The sequence below is a fragment of the Aquarana catesbeiana genome, linkage group LG03, assembly GCF_042186555.1.
Source record: "Aquarana catesbeiana isolate 2022-GZ linkage group LG03, ASM4218655v1, whole genome shotgun sequence".
In the NCBI taxonomy this organism is placed as follows: domain Eukaryota; kingdom Metazoa; phylum Chordata; class Amphibia; order Anura; family Ranidae; genus Aquarana; species Aquarana catesbeiana.
The window spans coordinates 618,004,081-618,020,470 of NC_133326.1; the positions used below are offsets into that span (position 1 = coordinate 618,004,081).

Sequence of the window (16,390 nt, forward strand, 5' to 3'; positions counted from 1 at the left end):
GGCGGAAATGACAGGATCCGCCGAATCTGCAGTTCCCCTCATTGAGCTGCCAACAGAAACCCTTACGCTTTCCGGCCGATAGTGACGAGGTTCCCGCGCCACCACCAGCCCCCCCTTGAAAGGGGTGTTAGTGGCCCGTGCCTGAGTCATCAACTTCATCCACAAACTGATATCCTTGTGGTCCCACCTAATCGAGGGCCTGAGCGCCTTCCGCCGTGTTCGTCGTAACGCAACCAGGACACACCCCCATACACCCTCTGAGCCTCGCCAATCGCGTCCGCATAGCAAAAAAGTGCAGAGCACTGCTCGGGAGACTTATAGCCAGTATATTAAACGCTTGGAGCCAATTACCAAACGTCCTGGGAATAAGCCAATAACGCCGCTTTTCTTCCTCTTCTTTCTTACTCTTGTCTGGCTTGACCTTATCTTAGCTTAATTTTTTCAGGGGCAAAAGGGAGAATATCTCCACATACTCACCCTTCCAAATCCTCTCTCGCACCTCCAGTTTCAAATGAACTCCCAGCGGTCCCAGCGGTCCCTCGAAGCACAAGTAAGACCTCTCATTTCGCCGCATCCGCCAAGCGCACACTCTCCGCGTCCCCCGTTGCCTTCTTGCTCTCATCAGCCGTCTTGTCCGGAGCATGCGACAGAGCCTCTGCGGAAGCCGTTGCCACTACTTGCTGCCCAGCCCCTGATGGAGAAGATGACGACGCCAGGACCCCGCCTTCCTGCAGGGCCCACCGGCGATCCCAGGCTGCCCGCCGCCCCAGATTGGGTCACTGGGGCTTGCGCAGCCGACCACGCAGGCGCCGGGGGAAACCACCCCCGCAGGACCTGCACCCGTTTCACAATAAGCCAGCACCTCGCTGAATCCGGCCATAAATGCCTGCAGGAAGCTGGTGACACTACCCCCCGTGGCTGCCGCCACTTGCTTTCAGAGAGCATTGCCTGAAGCAATACCACTACACATATATTTAGTACTGTAGTCAGGTCATTTGAGTTTACTTTTACTAAGTTTTAAGTGATCTGAATATATACAAGGAGTTAAGGGTTCTGCCGTATACCCACACAACTTGAGAATGGCAGCACATCTCTTTCTGAGGCCTGGTTTATTGTATGTGAATCAACATGTGATTTGGCACCCGATCATGAGCAAATACATTGTTATAATGCATAACTTTACCCTGTTGGGTAGATGAAGGGACAGAACTTATATCGCCAAAGGAACTCTGCAAACAGAGTGTAAACCTACCCCTGCTATAAAAAATTGTGACATTTCCAGGTCACCCATGACAATTATTGAGACAATGATCTGTCATGTCATTCTAATGTAGCTGGGTGCAGAAGCCCACATAGCCCTATAGGAAATAACATTACATGACGTCACTCGCGGCCGCCGCTCTTTGCTCCCGCTCGTTCCTTCTCCCCCGCTGCACCCTCTGCCTAGCTGACCTGACAGGAGGGGTGCGCTGGTCCCGCTGTGTTGTAGGCACAGTGATGGCTCCTCCACGAATACCTCCGCTTCTCCCACTGGCAGTCCCGGCCGCCCCAGGCATCCGGCCGGCACTGGGTGATCTGTCTCTCCCTCGCAGGGCCACTCTAGTGGTGGGCAGGGGACCCGCTGAGACGGCCGCATGGTCCTGCACATCAGAAGGGGGGGTAGGAGCGGGTAGAGGACCCACGCTTTCCCCCCCCCGGGGGCACGCCTAGGAAGGGGATTCCTCCCAGCTCCGCCAGCCGATCGAGAAGGCGTTCTCTTGGCCACGGAAGCTGAAGGGTCCATAACTGGGCTCCCAGAGTGGCGACAACCCCTACGGGTCAGTTCAGGGCTCAAGCGCACAGGAGGCCGTGACCTCCTAGCGCGTGGAAGTTCAGGGGCAGGTGCAGCAGTCACTTGCCCCAACCCCGCAATAGTCCAGAAAGCTGTGCACGCAGCCATTGCGGCCCATTGGCAACCGCCGCCACGCGAATGTTGGCCAACATAGCCTCGAGATCCTCCATCCTAGATTTTAGCACTGCAGGACATAAAGGATCTTGTCCGTTGCTGCTCCAAAGTCCAAGTGGTGTTAGAAGCAGCCTCCCACCTAGCAACCCCTTAGGACCACCCAGTCCACACCCCAATATCCTCCAATGGGGTAATACTAATCATTATCCCTCCCTAATTATTATTCCTCCTATTAGCTGTACTTATTTTTCAAAACCCCCACCTTACTATATCCTTTAGGACAAACCCCATCATGTAGGCCCTACGCTTATGCTGCACCCGAGCTCCTGGCCTATACTGGAATGTAACTGTTTTTTGAAACCCATAAAATCAATGGGTTTAGTTCTGCTTTATGATTTACTTCTGTTCTGGGTCTCTGGACCTCAGCAAAATGGCAGCCTCCAGCAAGAAGGAACAGGAGCAATGCAGGAGGCCATTTACAGCACATACTCAGTTTGGTAGTATAACTATTAATGTGGAATGTATGTTTTTATCAAGTTGTTATGAGTTGTCCCTGAGCGGTCGCAGGTCAGCGTAGAAATAATTCATCTCTACTGTACGTGAAGAGCCTGTGTTAACCTAAGCATTCATGCTCCATTTGTACACAGTCACTGCAAGAATATAATGTATACACACATCACTTGTTAACAAAGGGATCATTAAGCTCCATAGTGACCAGTTGTAAACTGCATTAATAAACATATCTTGATCTCTCTAAGGTGAAGCAAGAATTTCCAGATTTATGTATTTTGCCGATTTTCCATTATGTGCATGGAAAATAAACCACTATAAAATTAAAATAAACCATTTAGCCCAAACTTAGTGGATTGTACAGTCCTATTGTAACATATATGGCAAACTTTTTTATGTGACCAACACTATGCAGCACTGTGTTCTGAGAACATACAGGTGAATTCTCATTTGCTGTCGGAATTAGAGCAGAACTCAAGGTGACAAATAAAAAACTGCGAGCAGGCAGCTCTTTATTGTAGAAGAGAGGTGCAATGTTTTTTGTACAATAACAAATATTGCCTATCTTACCTGCCTGCTCGCAGTCTTCTATTAAATGCACACAGAGTTGCACATGCGCAGCTCAGGGTGTATTCTCGGCACACTCCGGCTATGCTAGAATGATGAACTCCTGTGTGCATCAGTGGGATGACATCATTCCGCCACTGGCCAATCAAGAGGCCGAAAACCTGGCACCCGGAAAGGGATTTAACCACTGCATCGCTGGAATGAGGAGGTGAACATTGCTTTCAGTTTAGTTCGGCTTTAAAAGGAGCCGAGGTGAGTGGTTCTCCACCAGTAGAAGCCTTGCATTTTTATCAATGAATACAAGGCTTCCTCTAATTGGCCGAGTTGGAGAGGCAGGCAGATGACATCACTATCTCTACCTTGGCCAATCAGAGGAAGCCTTGTATTCATTGATAAAAATAAAAGGCTATTCTTCAGTGGGGAGCCAAGTCTGAGAGGAATTATATCATCAGGCACCATTCCAAATGACCTGTTCAAGACTCGCCCACGCTTGAATCCATTTAAATGAGGTCTATTTATTGTTTCTACAATATGCAGCCTGAGGCTACCTTATATGCGCAGCGCAGTCACGTCTCATAGATCCCTGCAATGCCATCTGCCCTTGCTTTCTGCTTTCTTGTTGTCATTACTTCCCATTTATAGCTGGTAGTTTTCCTACATTATTTGGCCTTTGTCCATTTCCCACAATACACTTTTACCAAGACAGCTGCAGGCACCTTTTTAGTTTGTAACCTCTTGCCACCCTCGTAATGCATACATGCGGTGGCAAAGAGGCTGGGCTTTCAAGCCCACATACCGCACATATGCATCCATGGACGTCCAAGGTTTTCCAGAACAGTGAGCAAACTATTCTAGACAGCTCTCAGTCTCTAGTCATGATCAGGAACTGGCTGGACGGACACCCGATCATGTGACCACTGTGACAGCCAATAACAGTAGTCATATGGTTTGAAAGACCATCCCACTTCCTGGGCATAAAGATCCATTTATAGGGACACCAGGCTGGGCATAAAGGGGTTATGGGAAATCTATGCACAGCAGTGCTGTAGTACAGGCACCTCGGATTCCAGTGTCCTGTGCAGCTCTTTAGATTCCTCATTGTACTGTAAACAGTTCCTCGACTTCTCAGCAAGTCGAGATTTAGCCCCACCCCATGTCAAAGAGTCCCAGTGTGTAGTATTGACAGCAGTTTAATAATAGGGAGAGGGTTGTGCATCATAAGGGTCCTTAATATTGACTTTGGCTCAGTAGGGAACATTGGAAAGATGCAGGTGATCCTAGCAGTGGGGGGATTCCAAAGGTTGTGTGCCCACAGGCTCCAATAATCGGAGTATGGCCCTGGTGTTAGTAATGCAGAACAATATTTGGTAAAGAATTCTTTCAGAGAGCATTGCCTGAAGCAATACCACTACACATATATTTAGTACTGTAGTCAGGTCATTTGAGTTTACTTTTACTAAGTTTTAAGTGATCTGAACATATACAAGGAGTTAAGGGTTCTGCCGTATACCCACAGACTTGAGAATGGCAGCACATCTCTTTCTGAGGCCTGGTTTACTGTATGTGAATTACTGATGTGATTTGGCACCCGATCATGAGCAAATACATTGTTTTAATGCATAACTTTACCCTGTTGGGTAGATGAAGGGACAGAACTTATATCGCCAAAGGCCCTCTGCAAGCAGAGTGTAAACCTACCCCTGCTATAAAAAATTGTGACATTTCCAGGTCACCCATGACAATTATTGAGACAATGATCTGTCATGTCATTCTAATGTAGCTGGGTGCAGAAGCCCACATAGTCTTATAGTAAATAACATTACGTGACTGAATGTGACCCTGAAACAAAAATAAGTCCTTTATGCCAGAGGGATGCTGCCTTTTCTATCCAGGCATCAAGACTCAGTTTGGCATCCTTCTGAGATACCAAAACTGCATGACGGGCTGAAGAGAACAAAACAACAAAAAATATACAGATTGCTATACTAACATAAGCATTGTTGGTGCGGTGCTCACCTCCACTGAGCTATTGGATTCTGATAGGGGGACCGCCCCCCCCTGCCAGAACACACTGATTATCGCTCTCAGCCATATGCTGTGAGCACTCATCGGATTCTCGTTTTCCAGGATGCCTGTTCGACAGAAGCTGGTCATTACACTGGCTTCTGTCGGACAGGGAGTTGTACACACAGCCTGAAAGTCAGTTCCTGCTGAACTGATCAAGAAGGGTGACCCCTGGAAGTCGGACATCTATGGTGTCCTGCTGCAATGAATGGAGTGGCAACCTTACTCTGGACTCCAAGCTGACCAAGGTCTCAATGCGTTTCTCTCCGCCACCCGGAGCTTAGTTATGGGGAAACTGCTGAACTGACCGTTATCATGATTACTGGACAACCATAGCATGGACTTACATCAAACAATGTAATATACATTTATCAAGGTACATGTGTTATATGACTGTTTAATATTCATTGAGTAATAAAAAGAATTTAACCAAAAAGAATATTCAATGAGTAATTCTAGTAGGGTGAAATTCCACTTCAAGTTCTACTTACATCTGAGCATTTTGAAGCGCGTTTTTGTCCACATAGATTTCAATGAGAGTACATTGAAAACCTTCTGAAAAATGCATCTCCTCCACCTAGTAACAAGCTGTCTGTTGGCTAAAACACAAACACTCAAGCCTGAAAACATAAAAATTTGTAAAAAAAAAAAAAAAAAAAAAAAAAATGAAAACACACATGCTTAAGTGTGAATTCAGGCAGAAGGACATGGTATCCTAGGCACATGTGAATAATGATATGCAGTACATTCATAGACTCCCCACACCTTTCTTTAACAATTGTGGAAGGGTTTTCTTTAGATTTTTGATATCTTACCTTAGATTCTCATGATCCCCTATGCTGCCCTCCTCTGCCAATCCCTTCACTGGCTTCACCTACCCCACCATATAAAATTCAAAATACTAACCACAACCTACAAGGCCATCCACAACATTGCCCCCAACTACATCACCAACCTCATCTGCAGATATCGCCCAAATCGTCCCCTCTGCTTCCTCCCAGGACCTCCTGCACTCTAGCTCGCTTGTTACATCTCATGCTTGCCTTCAGGTCTTCTCCAAAGCCTCTCCTATCCTCTGGAACTCCCTGCCCCGGTATAGCTGATCAGCCCCTAACCTGTCCACCTTTAGGAGATCCCTGAAAACTCACTTATTCAGGGAATCCTATCCCACAACCACCTAACAACTGTCCTCGAGCCAACCCCATCAAATCATTCCCCGCATCTATTAACGTTTGTACCACCACCCCCTCCCTTTAGAATGTAAGCTCTACGAGCAGGGCCCTCCTGTCCCTTCTGTATTGAACTGTACTGTAAATGTGCCGTCCCCCCTACATTGTAAAGCGCTGCATAAACTGTTGGCACTATATAAATTGTGTATAATAATAATAATACTAATAATAATCCCTGATCCACAGTTCACCAGCATTGTAAAATTTGGTCCAAGAGGACCAACTCTACTGTAGCAGTGTGCAGTGTCCATGCATACATTTTATAACAACAGATACTAAGAATTTTTAGTATAATTTCTCCTTCCTTAAAATTAACTTTTGAGATATGTACATAAATGATGGAGGGGTAGAGCCCATATCCATATTCTGCCTTGGGTTTTGCTTTTGAGTATACTGTTGTGGAGGGCTCCCTCACAAGGGGGGGCCAAGCTGAGCAGGGTTGTGTGTGTCAATAAACATACACGGCCTGGCTTGGGATTGAGTCTGCATAAGTGCCCCCATAGCAAGCTCCTTGGAAGGGAGGAGTAGCCAGAAATGCCAGCGGGGGACCATTGCACAGAGCAGGTAAGTATAACATGCATCAAACCTTTACAATCACTTCAACCAAAGAAATAGTACCCTCCATATTGTGTGAAAATCCAAGTGGTCAGCAGTTTCTGTGGTACAGCAGCCACCAAGTCTGGAACCAACAATCATTTCTCAGTCAAATTCATTTCAGTTCATGCATCTTCTCCAGTCTAATCGGGAGGTTTAGATGAACCCGTAGGAGTTGGCACTTCTCCCGTGGTTGCCAACAACTAAACTTTTTGACCCTGTCTGCACATGTTAAGTAATGAGCTGCAGCTAAATGATTTATTGTTTAGCTGTCTACAATAATGAACTGGTGTGAAACAGCAGCAACTGAATACGTGTTTTTATATACTTTGTGTTTGTAAAAACACATTTACAGATACCAAGATTTATTTTCACTGATAAAAAAATTAATTCATTTTAATATCAAAATGAATATACATAATGCAGAAGGCAAATAGTTAAATCAACATAGTGCTGGCCGCTTAGGGCCCTTTATGTTTAATCCCATCTTTATTGAATTTAAAGGAGAAATCAGATACATGTTCGCAGTACATATTTCTGGCATAAAGCTCCATATCCAAAGAGCACTCTTAAATGGAATACTACAGTGCCTTGCAAAAGTATTCACCCACTTGGCATTTTTTGTATTTTGTTGCTTCATAACCTGGATTTACATGGATTGTTTGAGGATTTGCATCATTTAATTTACAAGAACATGCCCACAACTGATTTTTTTTTGGTTAAGCAAACAACAAATAGGACAAAACAACAGAAAAAGTCAATGTGCATAACTATTTACCCCCCTAAAGTCAATAGTTGAGCCACCTTTTGTGGCTATCACAGCTCCAAGTCACTTTGGATAAGTCTCTATGAGCTTGCCACATTGCTTGCCACATCTTACCACTGGGATTTTTGCCCATTCCTCCTTGCAAAACTGCTCCTGCTGCTTCAAGTTGGATGGTTTGCTCTTGTGAACAGCAATCTTTAAGTCTGACCACAGATTTTCTATTGGATTGAGGTCTGGGCTTTGACTAGGCCATTCCAACACATTTATATCTTTCCCCTTAAACCACTGAAGTGTTGCTTTAGCAGTGTGTTTGGGGTCTTTGTCCTGCTGGAAAGTGAACCTCCATCCTAACCTCAAATCACACACAGAGTGGTACAGGTTTTGCTCATAGATATACCTGTATTTAGCACCATCCATCTTTCCCTCAACTCTGACCAGTTTCCCAGTCCGGACTGCTGAAAAACATCCCCACAGCATGATGCTGCCACCACCATGTTTCACTGTGGGGATGGTGTTCTTTGGGTGATGTGATGTGTTGGGTTTGCGCCAGACATAGCGTTTTCTTTGATGGGCAAAAAGTTCAATTTTAGTCTCATCAGACCAGAGCACCTTCCTTCATACATTTTGGGAGTCTCCCACATGCCTTTTCGCAAACTTTTTTTGCTGAAAGTAATGGCTTTCTTCTGGCCACTCTGCCATAAAGCCCAACTCTATGGAGCGTACGGCTTATTGTCGTCCTATGTACAGATACTCCAGTCTCTGCTGTAGAACTCTGCAGCTCCTCCAGGGTTACCTTATGTCTCTGTGCTGCCTCTCTGATTAATGCCCTCCTTGCCCGGTCTGTGAGCTTTGGAGTGCGGCCGTCTCTTGGCAGGTTTGCTGTTGTGCCATGTTCTTTACATTTGGTTATGATAGATTTGATGGTGCTCCTAGGGATCATCAAAGATTTGGATATTTTTTTATAACCTAACCCTGACTTGTACTTCTCAACAACATTGTCCCTTACAGGAAGTCCCCGAGTTACGAACACAATAGGGACTGTAGGTTTGTTCGTAAGTCGCAACACTGCATTTGTAAGTGTAACTTCTGGTCAGAACACTGCATTCATAAGTAACATCCGCCTGTGCATGGATGTGGGATGTTCCGGGCGCTTGTTATGTTATCTGGGGCTCTTCTGGCCATGCAGTAAATTTAGTACTGCAGTATGGGATGTGTCCAGAGGTATCCAGGACCAGCGTGGAGCACAAGTGGCCGGCGTTTGAGGCCGTTCGTAAGTAGGAGTCGTTTGTAACTCGGGTGTTCCTAACTCGGGGACTGCCTGTACTTGTTTGGAGAGTTCCTTAATCTTCTTGGCAGTGTTTGGTTAGTGGTGCCTCTTGCTTAGGTGTTGCAGCCTCTGGGGCCTTTCAAAAAGGTGTGTATATGTAATGACAGATCATGTGACACTTAGATTGCACACAGGGGGACATCATTTCACTAATTATGTGACTTCTGAAGGTAATTGATTGCACCAGAGCTTTTTAAGGGCTTCATAACAAAGGGGGTGAATACATACACACATGCCAATTATCAGTTTTTTTTATTTCTGAAAAATAGTTTTATGTACTGTATATTTTTCTAATTTTACTTCACCAACTTAGACTATTGTGTTCTGATCCATCACATATAGTTCAGATTAAAAAAAACATTGGAATGTAACAAAATAGGTAAAAAGCCAAGGGGGTGAATACTTTTGCAAGGCACTGTATCTCTGTAATAGATATACAGTATATTCAAGTACATATCCACAGAAACACCAACTGCAATGTGGTTACCTAATATCTGAGAGTGTAACCAAGAGACAGATGAGGAGACAAGTACAAAACCGCGTCTATCATTTGGGGACATCCTAACCAAGGGTGTGCGCTTGTAGCCCTCTGTGTCCCTACAGGTACAAAAGTCAAAGCAGCAGTCAAACTTGGATATAAGGCTTCAGTAACATGGCTGTGGGGGTGCCAATAGTTTACTGCATTGAGAGGTGGCTAATCACTGTCTGTGTATTTAGCAAGCTGCAGTCAGTTTTTGTGCGGCCACAACTCCGCAGAAAGGCCAATCTTGGGCATGCACTGTCTGTGTCCAGGGTCGGTCCGAGACTCTATTCGCTCCAAAAAAAAAGTAAAGGAAAAGTAAAGGAGGTTGATGCAGAGATGCACTATATTACCAAAAAGTATTGGGGTGCCTGCCTTTACACCCACATGGACTTTAATGGCATCCTAGTCCTACTCCATAGGGTTCAATATTGAGCTGGCCCACTCATTGCTTCAACTCTTCTGGGAAGGCGGTCCACAAGGTTTAGGAGTGTGCCTATGGAAATGTTTGACCATTCTTCCAGAATGTGTGAGGTCAGGCACTGATGTTGGATGAGAAGGCCTGGTTTGCAGTCTCTGCTCTAATTCATCCCAAAGGTGTTCTATCGGGTATAGGGCAGGACTCTGTGCAGGCCAGTCAAGTTCCTCCATCCCAAACTCGCTCATCCATGTCTTCCTTGCTTTGTGCACTCGTCCAAATCATTTGGTGGAGGGGAGATTATGGTGTGGGGTTGTTTTTCAGAGGTTAGGCTTGGCCCCTTAGTTACAGTAAAGACAACTCTTAAGGTGTCAGCATATCAAGACATTTTGGACAATTTTGTGCTCCCAACTTTGTGGGAACAGTTTGGGGATGGGCCCTTCCTGTTTCAACATGACTGAGCACCAGTGCACAAAGCAAGGTCCATAAAGACATGGATGAGCGAGTTTGGGGTGGAGGAACTTAACTGTCCTGCACAGAGTCCTGACATCAACCCAATAGAACACCTTTGGGATGAATTAGAGCGGAGACTGCAAGCCAGGCCTTCTCGTCCAACATCAGTGCCTGACCTCACAAATTTGCTTTTGGAAGACTGCTCAAACATTCTCATAGACACACTTCTAAACCTTAAATATAAAAAAGATTTGCGCTAGGTGCATACACAGTACGTGAAAAAGTATTATAAATAAATACCGTGAAAGGAATCCTGCTGCTGAACACTATAACCCCAATATAAGAGGGCACAGAAAGTAGATATAAAAAGAACAGTGCAGCGATGGATATATATATCCCAGATGTGAAATGTGTTGAATCAATATATCAAAACATAAAATGGCAACAACAATGAGTGACAACCAATAAAAATATAGATCAACCGGTATACGGTTAATCGACCATAATAGATCATATAAACGTGAAAAGCAATAAATATAAAAAGGGTGAAGGTGAAAAATAAAGTCCCAAAAAATATTGGTGTTCAAATATGGAATCCTGGATCTACGTTCCAACGCAGGTGCTGCCCACCACCTAGCGAATAGTATTGGAGGCTTACCAGACAGCCGGCGACCGCCCTTATTCGGGGGGGTCAAAACGGGCTCAGTAGAGATATGCAGACCTCAGAATGTGTCCCGCGGGGAGCTCTGTGGATGTTTCTCCAGCCTCCTTTCAGGAGGGCTAGCCAGCGACACCAAGGTACGGTCCGAAGGGTGCAATCCCGGGGATGTTCCTTATATAGCAATCAAGGTTTTGTCTCCAGCGGAATCCAGCAAGGGTTACCCCTCCTTGCTGCAGTGCTTCTCTACCTGATTCCTTTCACATGTGTGCTTTGGTTGTGCTCAAGGTGAGCACAACCAAACCACACATGTGAAAGATATCAGGTAGAGAAGCACTGCAGCAAGGAGGGGTAACCCTTGCTGGATTCCGCTGGAGACAAAGCCTTGATTGCTATATAAGGAACATCCCCGGGATTGCACCCTTCGGACCGTACCTTGGTGTCGCTGGCTAGCCCTCCTGAAAGGAGGCTGGAGAAACATCCACAGAGCTCCCCGCGGGACACATTCTGAGGTCTGCATATCTCTACTGAGCCCGTTTTGACCCCCCCGAATAAGGGCGGTCGCCGGCTGTCTGGTAAGCCTCCAATACTATTCGCTAGGTGGTGGGCAGCACCTGCGTTGGAACGTAGATCCAGGATTCCATATTTGAACATCAATATTTTTTGGGACTTTATTTTTCACCTTCACCCTTTTATATTTATTGCTGTTCACGTTTATATAATCAATTATGGTCGATTAACCGTATACCAGTTGATCTATATTTTTATTGGTTGTCACTCATTGTTGTTGCCATTTTATGTTTTGATATATTGATTCAACACATTTTCACATTTGGGATATATATCCAGCGCTGCACTGTTCTTTTTATATACACTCCTAAACCTTGTGGACAGCCTTCTCAGAAGAGTTGAAGCTGTTATAGCTACAAAGGGTGGGCCAACTTAATATTGAACCCTACGGAATAAGACTAGGATGCCATTAAAGTTCATGTGTGTGTGTGTAAAGGCAGGCCAATTACGGAGGTTTTTTTACCACTTGATTAGCTGTGTCCAATCACTGACAGTGTGTGAAGAAAGGAGAGCTGATAACTGGCAAATCCACACAGGGGACATCTACACTGATAGCCAGGGTGTAGCATCACATATGGCGACCCATCACATTTGGCTACCCGCTTGACTGCGCATGCACGACGCCGCTGCCATATGCTTTCCAACACTGTGGCGATCTGCGCTTGTGCAGAATTTTGTGGCCACACCCCTGAGTCCAGGTTCAAGCCCCACCATCCAAGTGGACATCGAGTCAGCTTATAATTATGCAGAGCGAAGCGAGGCCGTGCACGAAGTGTGGCGAGCGACCCTGTGGCAAAGAGGTCTTACAACAGTGTTGGAACGCATATGGCGGCATCGCGCATGTGCACTCCAGCGGGTAGCAAAATGTGATGGGTAGCCGAATGTGACGTGACAAGGGCACTGATCATCAGTGCCCATCAGTGCCTCCTCATCAGTGCTGCTAATCAGTGCCTATCAGTGATGCCTATCAGTGCCCGCCAGTGCTGCTAATCAGTGCCTATCAGTGATGCCTATCAGTGCCTCCTCATGAGTGTAGCATATCAGTGCCTATCAGTGCAGCCTCACCAGCACGCATCAGTGAAGGAGAAATATTACTTAGTTTCAAAATTTTATAACCGAATCTAAGAAAAACTTCTTTTTTTTTTTCAAAATTGTAATTCTTTTTTTTTTTTTTGTTTAGAGGAAAAAAAAAAGTGGTGATTAAATACCACCAAAAGAAAGCTCTATCTGTCTCAAAAAAGTGATAAAAATGTTGTTTGGGTACAGTGTTGCAAGACTGCGCAATTGTCATTCAAAGTGCGACAGAGCATAAAGCTGAAAATTGGCCTGGTCAGGAAGGGGGTAAAAGTGCCCTGTAGGCAAGTGGTTAAAGAGGAACTGCAGTCTGCTCACAACATCTCTGCAGTCTGCTAAAACATCTCTGCCATTCTGAAGCTTCTCTCCAACCACTTTGCATATTATTTTATATATACTGTGATTCTGTACTTGCCAAATATGCTACAGAAATCTCCCTCTACTGAGTCTGGCTGCAGCCATTTTAACTGTGGGCAGCTGAAGCTGCTGCCTGTTAATTTTTTTTTTTTTTTTTGTTGTTGTTTTATAGCTCTGATCGCTGTATAAATGTCAATGGTTCCAAATATGTGTCAAGTATCCGATCTGCCTGCCGCAGTGTTGCAGTACCGCTAATCGCAGATCAACACCATTACTAGTAAAATAAATAATAATAAAAATGCCATAAATTTATTCCTTATTTTGTAGACGCTATAACTTTTAGGCAAACCAATCAATATACGCTTATTGCGAATTTATTTATTTATTTAGTTTTTTTACCAAAAATATGTAGAATACATATCGGCCTAAACTGATGAAGAAAATTGTTTTTTAAAAACATTGTTGGGGGTATTTATTATAGCAAAAAGTAAAAAAAAAAATTTTTTTAAATTGTTGCTCTTTTTTTGTTTATAGCGCAAAAAATAAAAACCGCAGAGGTAATCAAATACTACCAAAAGAAAGCTCTATTTCTGGTGAAAAAAGGACGTCAATTTTGCTTGGGTACAACATCGCACGACCGTGCAATTGTCAGTTAAAGTGACGCAGTGCCGTATCGCAAAAAATGGCCCATCATTAAGGGGGAAAATCTTCCGGTGCTGAAGTGGTTAAGAGCCTGCCTGATTGCATACAAATGGAAAGTGTTTAGGTTTGACCTCATATTATATGGTTTTGGTAAATCTAAAGGAAAATTGTACAAGAAAATTGTATATTGTATGGCTAGCCTAAAGCCTCGTACACACGATCAGATTTTCGACAGGGAATTGTGTGATGACAGACTGTTTGCCTAAAATCCGACCGTTAGTACGCTCCATCAGACAATTGTTGTCCAACTTTCCGCCAACAAATGTTGGATGACAGGTTAGTAAATCGTGTGTACACAAGTCCGTCACACAAAAGTCCAAAGTACAAACACGCATGCTCGGAATCAATGCTCACCAAACACGACATTAGCAGAAGGGGCCCAAAGGGTGGCTCTCAAGAGCTGAAATTCCACGTAGTACGTCACTACGTTCGTGTTTGTTGGCTGACAATTGTGTACCGTTTTGTATGCAAGACAAGTTTCTGGCACACGCCCTTCGGACAAAAGTCTGACGCTTTGTTGGCCAACAATCCGATCATGTGTACGAGGCTTTAGGCTATGTTCACACTAGCCTGTGTGGTAAAATGTAGTATTTCCCCATGCCGACTAGTGAAGTGCCGGCTGTGGCAGGTAGCAGTGTGATGCACGTTTTAGCTTGTTTGTTCTTTTTTTTTTTTTCTTTAGTCAACTCTACTGTAAGTGCGTTTTGCTTCCGTGCGATGACGTGGCGTCATCCAGTGACGTGGTGCGTTTTATGCGCACTGCACATTACACCAGCATTGCCATATGAATGGGACACATGGCAATCAATTGTTTTCTATGTTTCCTAGCAGTGTCCTAATTGAGCAGAAAAATGCAGATCATTGCAAATAGTATGAAGGAGCTCTTAAGGTTGGAACACATTTAGGTCCCTTTCACACGGGCGGCTGTTCTGCCGATGTTAAAAGCATGTTTTATTCTTTTGAAATTCAGAGAATCCTGGCACAGCGTTCACTTGCAGTTGTTCATTGCGATTAGCTGCGTTTACGTGCGTTGGAACATTCTTGCCATTTCTGAAGTGCTTCCTGTTGTTTTTCTTTCCTTGTTGCCGCTGCTATCTGCAGGTGAAATAGTACACTGCGATTACCTGCGGTTCTGTGCAGAAAGCTGCAAATATCTGCAATAAAATCGGTCCTGGACGCAGTCAAATTATTTTTTTTTTAACCAAACCCCATGTAAGGAAACTGTTGCTAAATGCAGTGTGTGAATGGGGCCCATAGGAAAGCATTGTCTGAGTTTAGCTGCGGTAGATAACTTGATCTATCTGCAGCTAAAAGCTGAATTCTATCCACCCGTGTGAAAGGGGCCTTTAAGAATCAAGCTGTGAGTGTAAAAACAAAAACCACAAATGATCGTGCAACCAAATATTCTAATGACATTCGGCTTCACTCTTGGGTGAATGCAGTGCGATCGCCCTCGTCATCAGCCCCTATTCAGCAGCTGCTGCATCTGCAATCTCCAGCGCTTGTACTTGTGCAATAGGACCTGCAGGCGGTGCTGAAGACTCGCTTCCAGCTAAAATTAATTCCTCCCTGTTGTTAGAAACACACACACACATACACACACACACACCTCTGTGCTGGAAACCAGGAGTCGCAACCGGCAACCATCACTGCTAGGGATCCACGCTCAGGATGACACAGGCAGCTCCATGCTGTGGTACACAAGCACCAACACTGAGAAGGACACACTGATCTCTATCCAGGCAACACACACAGGCACAGCATCTGTGACAGAGGAACACTGACGATGTGACATAGGGACCCTGCACAGCCATGCTCGCTCACACCGCACAGGCAGATGCACATGCAATCATACATTAACATAAATCAGTCTATTAAACACGTCATTAGAGAGGCTAATTTTAGCACCAGTCTGCAAAAAAAATCACAAATTCATGCACATGCTAGGATCTGTACAGAAAAAGACACATATACCCATGGGACATGACTAACCCACGCAGATGAGGGCACACACACATTTCAGGGTATAGATGGAGATAAAAGGCACGCACAGCATAGTGTTACATTATATATTTATAGCTAGACACCTATACACATAGCCTCGGCCTTTTCGATTTGAAACCTACCGAGAAGATGCACCAGTGATGACATCATGGCGGCGATGTACGGGACAAGGCCTGGATTGGGTGTAGTATAAGCTGTGTGTGGCTGCGGTTGATGGTTGCAGAATTGGGGGTGATTTCCACTTGTAGGGTATTAGCAGTGTACATGTACCTGTATTTGTGTATTTATACCGTATCTTATAGCTTTACTGTATTGCATTCCATTTTCCTGATATAATTGCCCTTTTGTGCAGAACTTGAACTTTGATCTTAGGTCTCATGACCGCGGCCTGATTTCCACAGATGTCTGACTGCAGTTAAGGAATAGTCAAAGATTAATTTTTAACATGGCTCCTTGCCCTGGAGATACGGCACTTCAAAGTGTGTTATGTCCTGGTTTCCAGTAATTGGGTTGTAGCACCGATCGTCGCGTTATAGATGCGGCAGGCTTTTTATTATTTGTCCCACTTAAAGTACTGCAATAATGTGCATGAAATAAGATCTGTTGTTTCCTTCTGTCTTGGCACTGTAGAG

The 16,390-nt window shown here is 44.8% G+C and overlaps 1 protein-coding gene across 5 annotated transcripts in view; it reads left to right on the top strand.

Moving 5' to 3' along the window:
• RHOBTB2 (Rho related BTB domain containing 2) overlaps positions 1-16,390 on the top strand; it is a 79,874-nt gene that overhangs the window by 28,264 nt on the left and 35,220 nt on the right. For 2 of the 5 annotated variants that reach the window (XM_073622299.1, XM_073622298.1), the window contains exon 1: positions 15,308-15,917. The exons of 1 other annotated variant lie outside the window; for it this stretch is intronic. Coding sequence is in view for 1 of the 4 variants with exons in the window: in XM_073622298.1 (XP_073478399.1) it covers positions 15,907-15,917 (11 nt within the window). In the remaining 3 variants the exon portion in view is untranslated. Of the gene's footprint in view, positions 1-15,307; positions 15,955-16,390 lie in introns of those variants that run through there. 2 more of the 5 variants (XM_073622300.1, XM_073622301.1) reach the window with 2 other exon arrangements.